Here is a 16,817-nt window from a genome sequence, read left to right as displayed (position 1 = left end):
ATTCTCTCAAAAATGGTGCCAAACTGTTGCAAATTCTCCCCTGAAAGGTTTGGCGGTGGATACAGAAGCCTTTTTGTCATAGGAAATGAAATCAGCCCTCGACAACTTTACCTGTGAAAAAAAAATTTCTAAGCCCCGGGGTCACAATTTCAGCAAAAATCTGAAATTCTCCAGTTCACTCAAAAACGGTGCCAAACTGTTGCAAATTCTCCCCTGAAAGGTTTGGCGGTGGAAACAGAAGCCTTTATGTCATAGGAAATGAAATCAGCCCTCGAAGACAAAACCTGTGGAAAAATTTTTTTCTAAGCCCCGGGGTCACAATTTCAGCAAAAATCTGAAATTCTGCAGTTCACTCAAAAATGGTGCCAAACTGTTGCAAATTCTCCCCTGAAAGGTTTGGCGGTGGAAACAGAAGCCTTTTTGTCATAGGAAATGAAATCAGCCCTCGAAGACAAAACCTGTGGGGAAAAAATTTTCTAAGCCCCGGGGTCACAATTTCAGCAAAAATCTGAAATTCTCCAATTCTCTCAAAAATGGTGCCAAACTGTTTCAAATTCTCCCCTGAACGGTTTGGCTGAGGAAACAGAAGCCTTTTTGTCATAGGAAATGAAATCAGCCCTTGAAGACAAAACCTGTGGGAAAAATTTTTTCTAAGCCCCGGGGTCACAATTTCAGCAAAAATCTGAAATTCTCCAATTCTCTCAAAAATGGTGCCAAACTGTTTCAAATTCTCCCCTGAAAGGTTTGGCGGAGGAAACAGAAGCCTTTTTGTCATAGGAAATGAAATCACCCCTCGAAGACAAAACCTGTGGGGGAAAAAATTTGTAAGCCCCGGGGTCACAATTTCAGCAAAAATCTGAAATTCTCCAGTTCACTCAAAAATGGTGCCAAACTGTTGCAAATTCTCCCGTGAAAGGTTTGGCGGTGGAAACAGAAGCCTTTTTGTGATAGGAAATGAAATCAGCCCTCGAAGACATAACCTGTGAAAAAAAAAAATTCTAAGCCCCGGGGTCACAATTTCAGCAAAAATCTGAAATTCTCCAATTCACTCAAAACTGGTCCCAAACTGTTGCAAATTCTCCCCTGAAAGATTTGGCGGTGGAAACAGAAGCCTTTTTATCATAGGAAATGAAATCAGCCCTCGAAGACAAAACCTGTGAAAAAAAAAAATTCTAAGCCCCAGGGTCACAATTTCAGCAAAAATCTGAAATTCTCCAATTCACTCAAAAATGGTGCCAAACTGTTGCGAATTCTCCCCTGAAAGGTTTGGCTGTGGAAACAGAAGCCTTTTTATAATAGGAAATGAAATCAGCCCTCGAAGTTAAAACCTGTGGGGGAAAAAATTTCTAAGCCCGGGGTCCCAATTTCAGCAAAAATATGAAATTCTCCAATTCTCTCAAAAATGGTGCCAAACTGTTGCAAATTCTCCACTGAAAGCTTTGGCGGTGGAAACAGAAGGCTTTTTGTCATAGGCCAAGAAATCAGCCCTCGACAACTTAACCTGTGGGGAAAAAAAATTCTAAGCCCCGGGGTCACAATTTCAGCAAAAATCTGAAATTCTTCAATTCAGTCAAAAATGGTGCCAAACTGTTGCAAATTCTCCCCTGAATGGTTTGGCTGTGGAAACAGAAGGCGTTCTATCATAGGAAATGAAATCAGCCCTCGAAGACAAAACCTGTGAAGAAAAAAATTTCTAAGCCCCAGGGTCACAATTTCAGCAAAAATCTGAAATTCTCCAATTCACTCAAAAATGGTGCCAAACTGTTGCAAATTCTCCCCTGAATGGTTTGGCGGTGGAAACAGAAGGCGTTCTATCATAGGCCAAGAAATCAGCCCTTGACAACTTAACCTGTGAAAAAAAAAAATTCTAAGCCCCGGGGTCACAATTTCAGCAAAAATCTGAAATTCTTCAATTCACTCAAAAATGGTGCCAAACTGTTGCAAATTCTCCCCTGAATGGTTTGGCTGTGGAAACAGAAGGCGTTCTATCATAGGCCAAGAAATCAGCCCTCGACAACTTAACCTGTGGGGGAAAAAATTTCTAAGCCCCGGGCTCACAATTTCATCAAAAATCTGAAATTCTCCAATTCACTAAAAAATGCTGCCAAACTGTTGCAAATTCTCCCCTGAATGGTTTGGCGGTGGAAACAGAAGGCTTTTTATCATAGACCAAGAAATCAGCCCTCGACAACTTAACCTGTGAAAAAAAAAATTCTAAGCCCAGGGGTCACAATTTCAGCAAAAATCTGAAATTCTTCAATTCACTCAAAAATGGTGCCAAACTGTTGCAAATTCTCCCCTGAAAGGTTTGGCGGTGGAAACAGAAGCCTTTTTATCATAGGAAATGAAATCAGCCCTCGAAGACAAAACCTGTGGGGGGAAAAATTTCTAAGCCCCGGGGTCCCAATTTAAGCAAAAATATGAAATTCTCCAATTCTCTCAAAAATGGTGCCAAACTGTTGCAAATTCTCCCCTGAATGGTTTGGCGGTGGAAACAGAAGGCGTTCTATCATAGGCCAAGAAATCAGCCCTTGACAACTTAACCTGTGAAAAAAAAAAATTCTAAGCCCCGGGGTCACAATTTCAGCAAAAATCTGAAATTCTTCAATTCACTCAAAAATGGTGCCAAACTGTTGCAAATTCTCCCCTGAAAGGTTTGGCTGTGGAAACAGAAGCCTTTTTATAATAGGAAATGAAATCAGCCCTCGAAGATAAAACCTGTGGGGGAAAAAATTTCTAAGCCCCGGGGTCCCAATTTAAGCAAAAATATGAAATTCTCCAATTCACTCAAAAATGGTGCCAAACTGTTGCATATTCTCCCCTGAAAGCTTTGGCGGTGGAAACAGAAGGCTTTTTGTCATAGGCCAAGAAATCAGCCCTCGACAACTTAACCTGTGGGGAAAAAAATTTCTAAGCCCCGGGGGCACAATTTCAGCAAAAATCTGAAATTCTTCAATTCAGTCAAAAATGGTGCCAAACTGTTGCAAATTCTCCCCTGAAAGGTTTGGCGGTGGAAACAGAAGCCTTTTTATCATAGGAAATGAAATCAGCCCTCGAAGACAAAACCTGTGGGGGGGGAAATTTCTAAGCCCCGGGGTCACAATTCAGCAAAAATCTGAAATTCTCCAATTCTCTCAAAAATGGTGCCAAACTGTTGCAAATTCTCCCCTGAAAGGTTTGGCGGTGGAAACAGAAGGCTTTCTATCATAGGCCAAGAAATCAGCCCTCGACAACTTAACCTGTGGAAAAAACCTGTGGTTTGTGCCGGTCCAAACCGGTTTGAACCGGTCTAGGCCGGTTTGTGCCCGTCCAAGCCGGTTTGAGCTGGTCTAGGCCGATTTGTTGGCCGATTAGAGGTACGCAGGTGGCGCTGTGGGTAAAACCACAGTGCCTAGGACTTGCCCATCGTATGGTCGGCAGTTCGAATCCCCGCGGCGGGGTGAGCTCCCGTCTTTCGGTCCCAGCTCCTGCCCACCTAGCAGTTCGAAAGCACCCTTAAAGCACCCCGTTTGTGCTGGTCCAAGCCAGGTTGAACAGGTCTAGGCCGGTTTGAACCAGTCTAGGCTGGTTTCAGCCGGTCTAGGCCTGTTTGATTCGGCCCAAGCCAGTTTGAACAGGTCCAAGTGGGTTCGAACCAGCCCAGACAGGTATAGGCTGATTTGACCTGGTCTACACGGGTTTGTGCTTGTCCAAGCCAGTTTGAACTGGTATAGGTCGGTTTGAACCAGTCTAGGTAGGTTTGTGCGGGTTCAAACCGGTTTTAACTTGTCTAGGCCATTTTGTGCTGGTCCAAGCCTTTTGAACTGGTCCAGGCCGGTTTGAACATGTTTAGTCTGGTTTGTGCCAGTCCAAGTGGGTTGGAACCAGCCCAGACATGTTGGAGCAGGTCCAGGTCATTTGAAACCGGCCCAAGCTGGTTAGAACAGGTCCAGGCCGGTTGGAACAGGAATATGTCGCTTGGAACCATCCGATATCAGTTAGAATCAGTTCATACCGGTTGGATCCAGTCCAAGCCGGTTGGAACTAGTCCAAACCAGTTGGAAAAAGTCATAGACCATATCTAATGCATCCCTGCAGATGTTCATTTAAGAGGAAGATCGATAACAGTGGCCAGGCTGTTTTTCGGAGAAGCATTTGGGTCATGATTGTTCTTGTCTTTGAGGAACCTTGGTAAGCGTCCAAGAAATTTCAGGTTTTCCTGGAACCACTGCTGTTTAAGAGGGATCTCCCTGGCTGTTCCAGCCCTGTCAGTGCAGCAGGTGGCCTGCAGTCTCCTAGGTCCCTAGGGGATGAGATGGAGTAACTCTTCGCCTTCCTAGACCTGTCATAGCATGAATAAAAAGCAAGATGAGGGAGGAGGCTGTACTTACTTAATGCTCTGCACCTACTAAGAGAGACCTATCCTCGTATGTTGAGGACCATAAGCGAGGACAATTCTCAATGTCCCTTCTAGTTTGATGATTCCATAAAATTTAAATACAGTGGTACTTTGGATTACAGACGCTAGCTCCACATATTCAACCATCTTTACTTGCCAATCTTCCAATGTGGGGAGTTCTTTTTGCTTCCATTTCTGGGCCAGGAGTATTCTTGCGGCCGTTGTTGCATACATGAACAAATTTACATCTTTCACTTCAATTTCCTCAATTAACCCCAACAGGAAAGCCTCTGGTTTTGTACTGAAATTATACTTAAATACCTGTTTCAATTCATTGTATATACTATCCCAAAAGGTTTTAATCTTGGAGCAAGTCCACCACATATGCAAGAAATTCCCCTCCTTCTCCCTGCATTTCCAGCAAGTTTTATACATTTTGGCAAGCTTGTTTGGTGGGATTGCTGCATATTATCATTCATACCACAGCAGCAGCATAAAGCAAATACAACATCCTTCCACTTTTATTTTTTATTGTTCATCCTTGGGCATTCAGCTATTGAAACGCAGTTGAGAAAGAGCGCCATAATATAGCCCAACCTTCTGATCTCTCCCCTGCTTCCCTCTCCCCTGCCACAAATATTTTTTTTTATAATTTTTTTTATTGATTTTCCAACATAAAATAAACACAATACACTTCACAATACATCAACAAACAAAAAACAAACATATAAACACGTATAATTTCATAACCTCCTTTTCTTAAGCTTGTTTCGCCGACTTCCCCATGCCTCCCTTTTCTGCATCCCTTAAAAAAAAAAATTTCTCAACAACCCCTCACTTCATTAACATATTTGTTCACTTTCTTTAATCTTACCTCTCTTACCCAATCATTTACAGCTGTAATTCTATTTTTTCCAATACCCTTGACATTTTAACACTCATTAATTTTATAACAGTTCTTAAGATAATCTTTATACTTCTTCCAATCTTCTTCCACCGTCTCTTTTCCTTGGTCACGGATTCTGCCGGTCATCTCAGCCAGTCCCATGTAGTCAATCACCTTCATCTGCCATTCTTCCAGCGTGGGTAGTTCTTGTGTCTTCCAATACTTTGCTAAAAGAATCCTTGCTGCTGTGGTAGCGTACATGAAAAACATCCTATCCTTCCTTGACACCAATTGGCCAACCATGCCCAGGAGAAAGGCCTCTGGTTTCTTGTGAAAGGTACATTTAAGGACCTTCTTAATTTCATTATAAATCATTTCCCAGAAAGCCTTAATCCTCGGGCACGTCCACCAAAGGTGATAAAAAGTACCTTCAGTTCCCCTGCCACAAATATTCCCCGCCGCCCGTCTCCCAAACCACAAATCACAAAGTCCAGATGCATCTTGAATAAACCCGAGCCGTTTCAAACCAGAAATACCAGATAATTTAATTAATCGGAATACAGCAGATTGGTTATCGGATTATGCAAAGCCAGAGACAGGGTGAAATGCCAATGAAGGGGTGTCCAGTGGAATGTAATGCCCACAGCTCTCATCAGCTTCGGTACTAATTGATGGAGCTGAAAGCTTTGTAAGAGATGGACGGCCGGCCAGCCTCAAAATATTTCAGTCTGCTTCCCTTGTGACCTGAGTGTGCCAATGCGCGGACAACATGAATTTTGTTTTCATTTCATTTCTGAATTCAGATGCCCTTTAATGGTATTTAATTCAAATGGTCTTTAAATAAGGGGAACTTGATGGTTTTCCCATGAAACAGACTATTGACTCTGCCAACTACTTTCCATGGAGTGAAAATGAAATGTACACAGAACATTCTGGCAAGTCTTGCCACTCTAGAATGCGTTTTATAATTTTAAACGTGACTTTAGGAAGTTCACAAATCTAATTAGCAGAAGCACCAGAGACAACTTGTGTATTTGGCAACCAAGAAAGCCAATTGTTTATTAGATACATTTATGCTTATGATATATTTGTATATCATGCTTTTTTTAAAAAAAAAGTATCAAACCTCTTTATTCTATCCTTTTATTTTTAAAAGTTCAGTAAGCAATGTTTTTAAACCACATGGATTGAAAACTTAAGTTGTGAACTTTGCAGAGCAGAATCTATCAATTTTTATAAGAAATACAAAGTCATACCTTGTTACAGATAGGTAGCCGTGTTGGTCTGCCATAGTCAAAACAAAAAAAATTCCTTCCAGTAGCACCTTAAAGACCAACTAAGTTAGTTCTTGGTATGAGCTTTCGTGTGCATGCACACTTCTTCAGATACATATCTGAAGAAGTGTGCATGCACACGAAAGCTCATACCAAGAACTAACTTAGTTGGTCTTTAAGGTGCTACTGGAAGAAAGTCATACCTTGGTTTTCGAACAGCTTAGTTCCCAAACGTTTTGGCTCCCAAACATCGCAAACCCAGAAGTGATTGTTCCAGTTTGCGAACTATTTTTGGAAGTCGAATGACTGACGGGGCTTCCATGGCTTCTCATTGGCTGCAGGAGCTTCCTGCACTTTCTGAAATCCAGCAAGAGCTGCAGCGACAAAAAACAAACAAAAACGCGCGCACCCAGAAACGACCCATCCCGGTGCGCGTCTCTGCACCGAGGCGGTGTTTTGGTTTGCATTGAACTTGATCAATCATTTCCACTTTAAGATCCTGCTACGTTGGGAAAGCGGGCGGGGGGGGGGGAGGACTACAAGTCCCATAATGCAGCGAAAGTGGCCGCCCCTTTTGGGCAAAGCATGTCGGTTTGAAGCCGGGGAGGAGCTCCATGGAAACATATTCCGCGCGCAGCGGCGCGGGGCGGAGAGGAGGAGGAGTCCGCGGCCGCTGCGCTCCGGAGGTAGCCGGGGAGAGAGAGCCGGGGCGCTTCCCGCCGCCTCTAGGGAAAGCGGTAAGTTGCAAAGAAGGAAGAAAGTGAAGTGGATCCGGAGTGTGCAGGGCGAGGCGAGGAAAAGGAGGATCAGCTGCGCATCTCGGAGCCGGTGCGATCATTAATCAGTAATCCATCAATTAGGCCAACTGGGACGCAGACCTCGTTTATTGACCGTTGAGGGACACCGTTTCTATACAGATTAGCTTTTGCTCTATGTTAAAAAAAAAACCCCAACTGGTGATTTTTTTGCTTTTATATTTCCAAGAATCCTATCGTTTCTGGTTTTTTTGGAAATGGAAGTTAGCAATTTTTTTTATTCTCCCTCCCCTCCAGGTTGGGATGTGTGCAAATATGTTAGCCTAGCCTAGGGCGCAAAATAGCCAGGCACCAGCAGACTGGGTGCGCTGCTTAGGGGTTGCTAATAATAATAATAATAATAATATAATGTGATTTAATTAAGGGGTGGGGATTAGGGATAGGTGGGCATATCTGTTTTGTTATCATTTGTATTGGCCTTCTGCAGCAGGTCTTGGGGATTTGTAAACGGTGGGCACTTTCATAAGTGATAGTTTTGTTGTTTCTGCATCTTGGGAATATCGGTTTTGTAAGCATGGGCGTAGCTAAGGGGGGTGGGGGCAGCTGCAGCCCCTCCCCAATCAAGTAAATAAAAATAATAATAACTAACTGACCAATCTTGTTGCAGATAGCTCAGTTCTGCCCCCGCCCCATAAATCCTGGCTACACCCATGTTTTCAAGTTTATATTAATAGTATTTTTTCGGAACTAAATGATTATATACTGTACACCAAAAGAATAGAGAGGGTCACTAGGAAGAGAGAGGGGTCGGTGGGTTGGAGTCTCAGATGCAGGGAATGGTTGGAAGGAGAAGGAAGAACACAGGGAGAAATGATATCACTGGGTTGGATTGAAAATGATAATTCTTACTAGTTTTCAATTACAGTCCAATAATAGCCTCATTATAAAGGTAAAGGGACCCCTGACCATTAGGTCCAGTCGTGACTGACTCTGGGGTTGCGGCGCTCATCTCGCTCTATAGGCCAAGGGAGCCGGTGTACAGCTTCTGGGTCATGTGGCCAGCATGACTAAGCCGCTTCTGGCGAACCAGAGCAGCGCACGGAAACGCTGTTTACCTTCCCGCAAGAGCGGTACCTATTTATCTACTTGCACTTTGTGCTTTCAAACTGCTAGGTTGGCAGGAGCAGGGACTGAGCAACGGGAGCTCATCCCATTGCAGGGATTCAAACCGCCGACCTTCTGATCAGCAAGTCCTAGGCGCGGTGGTTTAACCCACAGCGCCACCCACGTCCCATACCCTCATTATAACAATGGCAAATTATGATACTAATACCAATCATTAGGATACCAAATTATATAGTTTAGGTGCCCCCCCCGCCCCGCGTGCTAGAATGGATGGTTTGATTGTTTTATTTATTTGTGCATTCCAAAATCTTATTAATTTCAATTACTCTAAAGTCACAATAACAATCCCTTATGCAACAACTGCAATATTAACAACCTCCATTCTTACTGACGCATTAAACGATTTATGAAACTACAAGTGCGGCATGCAATCTATAACCTTAATCTTCCTGTGTTTGGCAATTATTCTGTCTGTTACGTTTCTTTCCTGATATCACTTCTGCCTGCAAACAGGGGCCAACCAGGTGGCCCTGGAAACCCTAAACGCAAAGGCATCAAGGTGATAGCAGCTGACTTCCACTCAGTTGTTTCTCCCTGGGATCTGTTTAGTAAGGAACATGTGAAGCTTTCTTTGAACACCGAGGATGTTTCAGCTGTATTGTCTGCTTTGACTTGAAGTGTCTCTCTCTCACTCACTTAGAGACATTGCCACCTGCTTAACTGGTCCTTTTTAGTGGAAACACCTGGGATTGAAAGGTGGGAGGGAGCTGTCAGCAGGCGAAGAGCCTGCCACTAAGCCTGTCCCATTCCTCCGATAAATGGGAGGTGCGCTGCTGCTTCTGCAGTAGGTGTTCCAAATCACAGCCACTGATTTAAATTAATTGCGTGTTATCGGAAGAAGTCATTTCTTTGGTTCATTATGCTCCATCTACTGCCAATCAGTTCTAGTGTTTGGAGAGACGATGCATTTTGTGAAAGTGGAGACTGGGATTTTAAATAGGGAATTTTTAGCATCTTCACCAAATTCAAAATTCCCAGGATTCTTAAGGGTAAGCCATGGCATAGATAATCCTCTGGGCCCTATTAGAGATGTAGTACCTCGTACCTACGGGACCGCCTCTCCCGGTATGCCCCCACGGAGGACCTTAAGGTCCATAAATAGCAACACCCTAGAGGTCCTGGGCCCTAAGGAAGTTAGATTAGCCTCAACCAGAGCCAGGGCCTTTTCAACACTGGCTCCGGCCTGGTGGAACGCTCTGCCTCATGAGACCAGGGCCCTGCGGGATCTGATTTCTTTCCACAGCACCTGTAAGACAGAGTTGTTCCACCTGGCCTTTGGCTTAGAATCAGTTTGATTCCCTTCCCTTCTTTCTTTTTCCTTTCTCCTCCTGTGAAGAGGCTGCATCTTAATGTTTTAATGTTGTATTTTAATCTTGTATTTTAATCAACTTGTTTTTATTATTAGTTGTTAGCCGCCCTGAGCCCAGTCTTGGATGGGGAGGGCGGGGTATAAATAAATTAGTAGTAGTAGTAGTAGTAGTAGTAGTAGTAGTAGTAGTAATCTCATTGACTCAGTTCTCTCTCTTTTTTGATGTTCTGCTTCTCTCTCTTTCTATTGGATGATCAAGAGGTATCTCTGACTTTGTTTGCAGTTCAATGTTGAATGCTGAGACGGTGATGGCAAGGCCAATAATCTTCCCAGTGAGTGTCCATTCGACAGCTCCTGAAACCTTTGTGGTGCTGAACCAGAGGATGAAAGTAGTTGAAGAGCAGACAAATGCACTTTTGAAGGAACTGCATACGCTGGGCATTGATGGACAAAGGTATAGTCAAAATAAATGCTTTGAAGCACAAATGTATGAATGTTTACATGGAAGTAAGTTCCACGGTAATTTCCAGGGATGTAAATACAGGACTTCAACCTTCATTCTGCATTTTCCTTTATTTGTGTGATCATCTCTCTCTCTCTGAACGTCTGACTGGCCTTTGCTACCAGCACCCAAGTTATTAAGAAGTTGATGTATTCTGATTTTAATCAGTCTTCTGAAACAATACTGTATTGTTTTGAGTCGATGTAGTTAAGTTTTGTTGCAGATGAAGGGCACTGAAGTGAATGAGGTATTGACATAAAGATCAGACCTTTTTATTTACAGTCGGGGAAAAATAAAGTGAATTCTTTGAATTCTGTGGGTTTACATATCGGGACATAATCACAATCATTTGTTACTTAAAGGTAAAGGGACCCCTGACCATTAGGTCTAGTCGTGGCCGACTCTGGGGTTGCGGCGCTCATCTCGCTTTATTGGCCGAGGGAGCCGGCGTACAGCTTCCAGGTCATGTGGCCAGCATGACTAAGCCGCTTCTGGCGAACCAGAGCAGCGCACGGAAACACCGTTTACCTTCCTGCCAGAGCAGTACCTATTTATCTACTTGCACTTTTGACGTGCTTTCGAACTGCTAGGTGGGCAGGAGCAGGGACTGAGCAACGGGAGCTCACCCCATCGCAGGGATTCAAACCGCCAACCTTCTGATTAGCAAGTCCTAGGCTCTGTGGTTTAACCCACAGCGCCACCCGCGTCCCTTTCATTTGTTCCTTAGCAGGCCTTAAAACTAGGTAAATGCAACCTCAGATCAACAACAACACATGACATATTATACCATGTCATGATTTATGTAACAGAAATAAAGCCAAGATGGAGAAATCATGTGTGAAAAAGTAAATACATCCTTACTGCTTCCATAGGAATTAAGAGGCTAAGTAGGAGACAGGGTCTGCTAATTGATCACTGGCAAGTGTGCCCACCAGTGGTCTTGCCATCTAGGGATGATGGGAGTTGTAGTCCAACAATAGTTGGGGATCCAAGTTTGAGAAACGCTAATGCAGGGTTTCCCAAACTTGGGTCTCCAGCTGTTTTTGGACTACAACTCCCATCATCTCTAGCTAGTAGGACCACGGGTCAGGGATGATGGCAATTGTAGTCCAAAAACGGCTAGAGACCCAAGTTTGGGAAACTGCCCTAGTGCAGTGGTGGTACCCTACTGATGTTGCTGGACTACAACTCCCATCATCCCTGGCCATTGGTGGTGACTCCTTCCATAACCTGTAAGAGTTGGCTTGTTTCAAGAGCTGGAAGTTGGCTTGTTACAAGAAACCATAGCTGAGACAAACCACAGTTTCACCATGTTTGGATATAATAATAAACTGCTGTAATTAAAAACAGAGGAGAAAGCCTCTGATCTCCTCTTCGTGGCTGTTCTGGAAGCAGGAGGTGATGGTGAGGAAGCAGTTGAGCCTGTGACACTTTTGCCTGTGATGCTAAACCAAAGTTGAGCTTTGTATCCAAATGAGGGAACTCTCTGTGTATGTACATCTTCCATGGATTCCCTGTTGGTGAAAGTAGATTATCTTCTTTCAGGGCATGGGCGTAGCCAGGATTTTTGTTGGGGAGGGGCAGGACTTTTGTTGGGGGGGGGGAGAACCTACCTGATTGGCCATGTTTTAGGGGTGATGAGTAACTGTAGTCCCAACTGTGGGATTTTCCACAGTTCACTTGTATGGCAAAAAGGGAAGGAGGTGAATTCAGGGACCCCTGTCCTACGCAATTTGCAGCAAGAAATGGGTTTTGCCTCTTAGCTGTGTTCCAGATTGCAGCCATGCAGGCAGATAATGTGCGCATAATACCAAGGATATTATATGCACATGTGAAATCGCAGCAACGAATGGGCATCTTGTTTCTTCCAGCATGGAACTCTTCCCTTCAAAACCCTCGGAGAACTCTGAAGGCCACCAGACCATCAGCCCTGTCCGTGCCAGAACGGCATTTGGCGGAGCAAAGGACACACTGTGGCAGACCTGCGAAACTCTCGTGAATCGGATGTGCCGGCTCGAAAGCGTTGTGCAAACCATGAAGCTGAGTATGTTCCGGCTGCAGACGGAAAAAGAGCTGAACCCAAAGCATGCAGGTAACTGCAGGGGGCAGGAGCCAAAGGCATTAGATTCATGGGTTGTTGTTTAGTCGTGTCCGACTCTTCGTGACCCCATGAACCAGAGCATGCCAGGCCCTCCTGTCTTCCACTGCCTCCCACAGTTTGGTCAAACTCACTTTAGTAGCTTCGAGAACACTGTCCAACCATCTCGTCCTCTGTCATCCCCTTCTCCTTGAGCCCTCCATCTTTCCCAACATCAGGGTCTTTTCCAGGGAGTCTTCTCTTCTCATGAGGTGGCCAAAGTATTGGAGCCTCAGCTTCACGATCTGTCCTTCCAGTGAGCACTCAGGGATGATTTCCTTCAGAATGGATAGGTTTGATCTTCTTGCAGTCCATGGGACTCTCAAGAGCCTCCTCCAGCACCATAATTCAAAAGCATCAATTCTTTGGCAATCAGCCTTCTTTATCTAACGCAGGGGTCAGCAAACTGTTTCAGCAGGGGGCCAGTCCACTGTCCCTCAGACCTTGTGGGGGCCAGACTTTATTCTGAAAAAAATAAATGAATGAATTCCTATGCCCCACAAATAACCCAGAGATGCATTTTAAATAAAAGGGCACATTCTACTCGTAAAAACACTTTGATTCCCGGACCGTCCGTGGACTGGACTGAGAAGGCGATTGGGCTGGATCCGGCCCCCGGCCCTTAAGTTTGCCTACCCATGAATCCATATAGTATCCATATAGTTAAAGCTATGGTTTCTCAGTAGTGATGTATGGAAGTGAGAGCTGGACCATAAAGAAGGCTGATTCCTTCAGGTATACTGGGCTGAGGCCGTTTAGGGCTTTAAAGCTCAGCAGCAACACTTTGAATTGTGCTCGGAAATGTACTGGGAGCCAATGTAGGTCTTTCAGGACCGGTGTTAGATGGTCTCAGCGGCCACTCCCACTGGCTGGTTCCAAACGGCAGGCCTCCAGTCCCCCACCTTTGCTCTGAACCATTTTTGGGTGCGGCATTGAAGCCTACTTCACATTTCAAATCGGGCAAAGAAACCTTCAACATGGTGTCTGCTCTCGGAAGCCTGTTCAGTGCAACGCACCTCCGTTTCTGCCTTGCTGTCTTGCAGCCAATTTAGAGCAGCGCCTGAACGCGATACAGGAGGAGCACATCGGAGAACTGAAGGTGCTTCAGATGGAGGGAAGAGTGCTATGCCAGCAGCTGAGGGAGTCCCGGGAAGAGGAGGAAAAAGCCAGAGGTCAAGTTCAAAAGCTGAGCGCCGCTCTGGAGATTGCAACTGCCACAAAGGTACTGAAGTTTGTGATGATCTAGTCCAGGCGTCCTCAACCTCAGCCCTCCAGGTGTTTTGGGACTACAATTCCCATCACCCCTGACCACTGGTCCTGCTAGCTAGGGATCGTGGGAGTTGTAGGCCAGAAACATCTGGAGGGCCGAGGTTGAGGAAGCCTGGTCTGGTCTGTTAACCAGGGTGGGTTTAATTTAAATCACTAGTCAGTAAGACTTGATTTAAAGCTCTCTCTTTTTTTTACTGACCGACTTATTCTTGCTGGTATAATCTTAATATTTACAATCCGATGAAGGTTTCATTTTTGGAATAATAATTTTTCAGGGTAGTTTTTACAGTTATATCAAAAAGTACTGATTTGGTTATGCTATTAGAAATTCAAAGACAGATAACTATGGAATTATTGTGAGATTTAATACGTTAACTGTTTATATTTGGACAACTTTTCTGCTGTACTTTATTGGAAGGAGAAAAATAATCATTTCCTTAATAACAATTTAAACAAATTATTTAACTAAAAAAAAAAGAACGTCATATCATAGGTATCCATGTTTGCTAACTGATATGGTTAAACATAAAAAAAACCCCAACTGAGTTTTAGCACGCATGAAAAACATAAAACAAATCCTTAAAAATCCAGTTTAAATTTTTAAAAATCTGTTTTTTTTAGTATTTTTTTTAAATAATTGATTTTTATCCACCCTGCTGTTAACAGATCTGCCGTTTTGTAGATCACTGTTGCTATACTGCGGACTTTGAAAGGATTGCTAAATGTTAATATGCTGTAAGGTTTAGACGTGCGTCTTATACTGAAAATGGGAACGATTGAGAGTTGCTATTCTTTTGCTGTATCTCTCAAAATGGGCTAGAAATCATACAGCGGCAGCTGGACCGAAGAGTAGATTGCAGACCTCACGCTCTTATTGGTTTGGTTGCTTGTATGGAAAGGATGGGGGGGAACATTCTACAGTTGGAAGAGAGCCCGAGAATCATCTAGTCCAACCCCCTGCAATGCAGGAATCTCAACATGTGGTCCCCCATCCAGTATTGCAACCATACCAGACCCTGCTTAGCTTTGCAAACGTGCTAGCTGTGCAGGTAGGCTTCCTCTCTTAAACAGCATTCTGGGTTAGCTCCTCTATCACACGACACCAGTCCCAATTATTAATCCTATTTTATTTTCCGGGGAGCTAGACTTCATTCTAGTTCCAAATTCGGTGGGGGGGAGGGAATTGCCCTTAATGTTAAACATAGGGACGCGGGTGGCGCTGTGGGTTAAACCACAGAGCCTAGGACTTGCCGATCAGAAGGTCAGCGGTTCGAATCCCCGTGACGGGGTGAGCTCCTGTTGCTCGGTCCCTGCTCCTGCCAACCTAGCAATTCGAAAGCACGTCAAAGTGCAAGTAGATAAATAGGTACCGCTCCGGCAGGCAGGTAAACGGCGTTTCTGTGCGCTGCTCTGGTTCACCAGAAGCGGCTTAGTCATGCTGGCCACATCACCCGGAAGCTGTACGCCAGCTCCCTCGGCCAATAAAGCGAGATGAGTGCCGCAACCCCAGAGTCGGTCACAACTGGACCTAATGGTCAGGGGTCCCTTTACCTATTAGGAAAAATTTATCCTCAGACTTATATATATATTATAAACTTGGGGGTAGGGGGAAGTGTAGTCTGATAACTGCCTTCCCCATTTCTAAGCTGTCTGATGGTGTGGCTTAAGACGTCAGGCTCAGAGCGCTTCGAAAGTTGTTTACCGCCACATCAAGTGTCAGAAAAGTTTGGTGGAAACGCAGTTCAGTTTGAGGAGCGATCGGGATGCCTTACAAAGAGCCCAGCTTTAGGGGGGGGGGGCAAAAACATTTGCATATCCAGCCCACCCATGTCCTGCTGTTGGTTTTTGCAGAGAGATGTAACGGTTGCCGCAGATGAGTTGAGGGCAGCGAAAAATAAGATGAACCGTAAACTGCAAGAGGTAAGGGCAGAAGGGTATTTGGGTTACCACGGGGAGGGGGGGGCAGGGAGTGAAGAAGATGAGCTCCCTAAAAATTCAAGAAGGCATGGCAATTGAAACAAGGAAATAAATATTTTGGCGATGCTCACAACATTTTCCATGAGGTGCCCCTCTGTTTGGAGGGGTTGCATCCGTTTCGAAGGCCAGCACGTGTTTTGAATATTTGAGATGAAACTATGGACAGGTGTAGAATGCAGTGGTACCTCTAGTTACGTACTTAATTCGTTCTGGAGGTCTGTTCTTAACCTGAAGCACCACTTTAGCTAATGGGGCCTCCTGTTGCTGCCGCGCCGCCAGAGCACGATTTCTGTTCTCATCCTGAAGCAAAGTTCTTAACCTAAGGTAATATTTTTGGGTTAGCGGAGTCTGTAACCTGAAGCATATGTAACCTAAGGTACCACTCTATTTGCTAAGAGCGTTCTGCCGTCATCCACGTTGCGATAGGCAAATAGAGCGGTACCTTGGAACCCGAACGCCTTGCGACTCGAACGTTTTGGCTCCCGAGCGCCGCAAACCTGGAGCGTTCCGGTTTGCAAACGTTCTTTGGAACCCGAACGTCCTGTGCGACTTCTGCAGCTTCTGATTGGCTGCAGGAAGCTCCTGCAGGCAATCGGAAGCTGTGCCTTGGTTTCCGAACATTTTCGGAAGTCGAACGGACTTCCGGAACGGATTCTGTTTGACTTCCGAGGTACCGCTGTAGAGACGATTGCACGTTTCCAGTGCTCCCTCCCAGTGCCAAGCAAATTGCTTATCCTAGAGCTTAGAGTCTCGCACTCTTGTAGCGCTGGTTTGAAACGGAACTGGTTTTCCCAACGCCTTCTTTGTCGCTTGCAGCTGACGGAGAAGCTGTCCAAGGAGTCCAGCACGCGGCAGTCCTTAGAAGAATCCCAAGCAGTCCTCCTTTATCGGATGCATGAAATGGAAGCGACGGTGGAAAACGAAAGGAAGCAGGTGGGTGAAGCGTCCGTTCTCGTTTTAGGATTCCACCAGAACAATACAGTTTTGCAGGCTATTGACAGACTACAGAGCTACCTCGGGTTAAGAACTTAATTCGTTCCGGGGGTCCGTTCTTAACCTGAAACTGTTCTTAACCTGAAGCACCACTTTAGCTAATGGGGCCTCCTGCAGCTGCTGCGCCGCCGGAGCACAATTTCTGTTCTCAT

At 44.8% G+C, this 16,817-nt stretch overlaps 1 protein-coding gene across 5 annotated transcripts in view; it reads left to right on the top strand.

The window, feature by feature from the left end:
- Positions 1 to 7,146: 7,146 nt before the first annotated feature.
- Positions 7,147 to 16,817, top strand: part of CCDC150 (coiled-coil domain containing 150) — a 48,781-nt gene continuing 39,110 nt past the window's right edge. For 3 of the 5 annotated variants that reach the window (XM_028751944.2, XM_028751951.2, XM_028751936.2), the window contains exons 1-6: positions 7,147 to 7,366; positions 10,071 to 10,241; positions 12,161 to 12,381; positions 13,470 to 13,648; positions 15,547 to 15,615; positions 16,489 to 16,605. In XM_028751944.2, coding sequence (XP_028607777.2) covers positions 10,075 to 10,241; positions 12,161 to 12,381; positions 13,470 to 13,648; positions 15,547 to 15,615; positions 16,489 to 16,605 — 753 coding nt within the window. In that variant the 5' untranslated portion in view covers positions 7,147 to 7,366; positions 10,071 to 10,074. Of the gene's footprint in view, positions 7,383 to 10,070; positions 10,242 to 12,160; positions 12,382 to 13,469; positions 13,649 to 15,546; positions 15,616 to 16,488; positions 16,606 to 16,817 lie in introns of all 5 variants that reach the window. The other 2 variants (XM_028751977.2, XM_028751987.2) reach the window with 2 other exon arrangements.

The sequence above is a fragment of the Podarcis muralis genome, chromosome 1, assembly GCF_964188315.1.
Source record: "Podarcis muralis chromosome 1, rPodMur119.hap1.1, whole genome shotgun sequence".
Lineage (NCBI taxonomy): Eukaryota > Metazoa > Chordata > Lepidosauria > Squamata > Lacertidae > Podarcis > Podarcis muralis.
The sequence above is the reverse complement of the archived record's forward strand: the minus strand, read 5'-3'. Positions and strand labels throughout refer to the sequence as shown.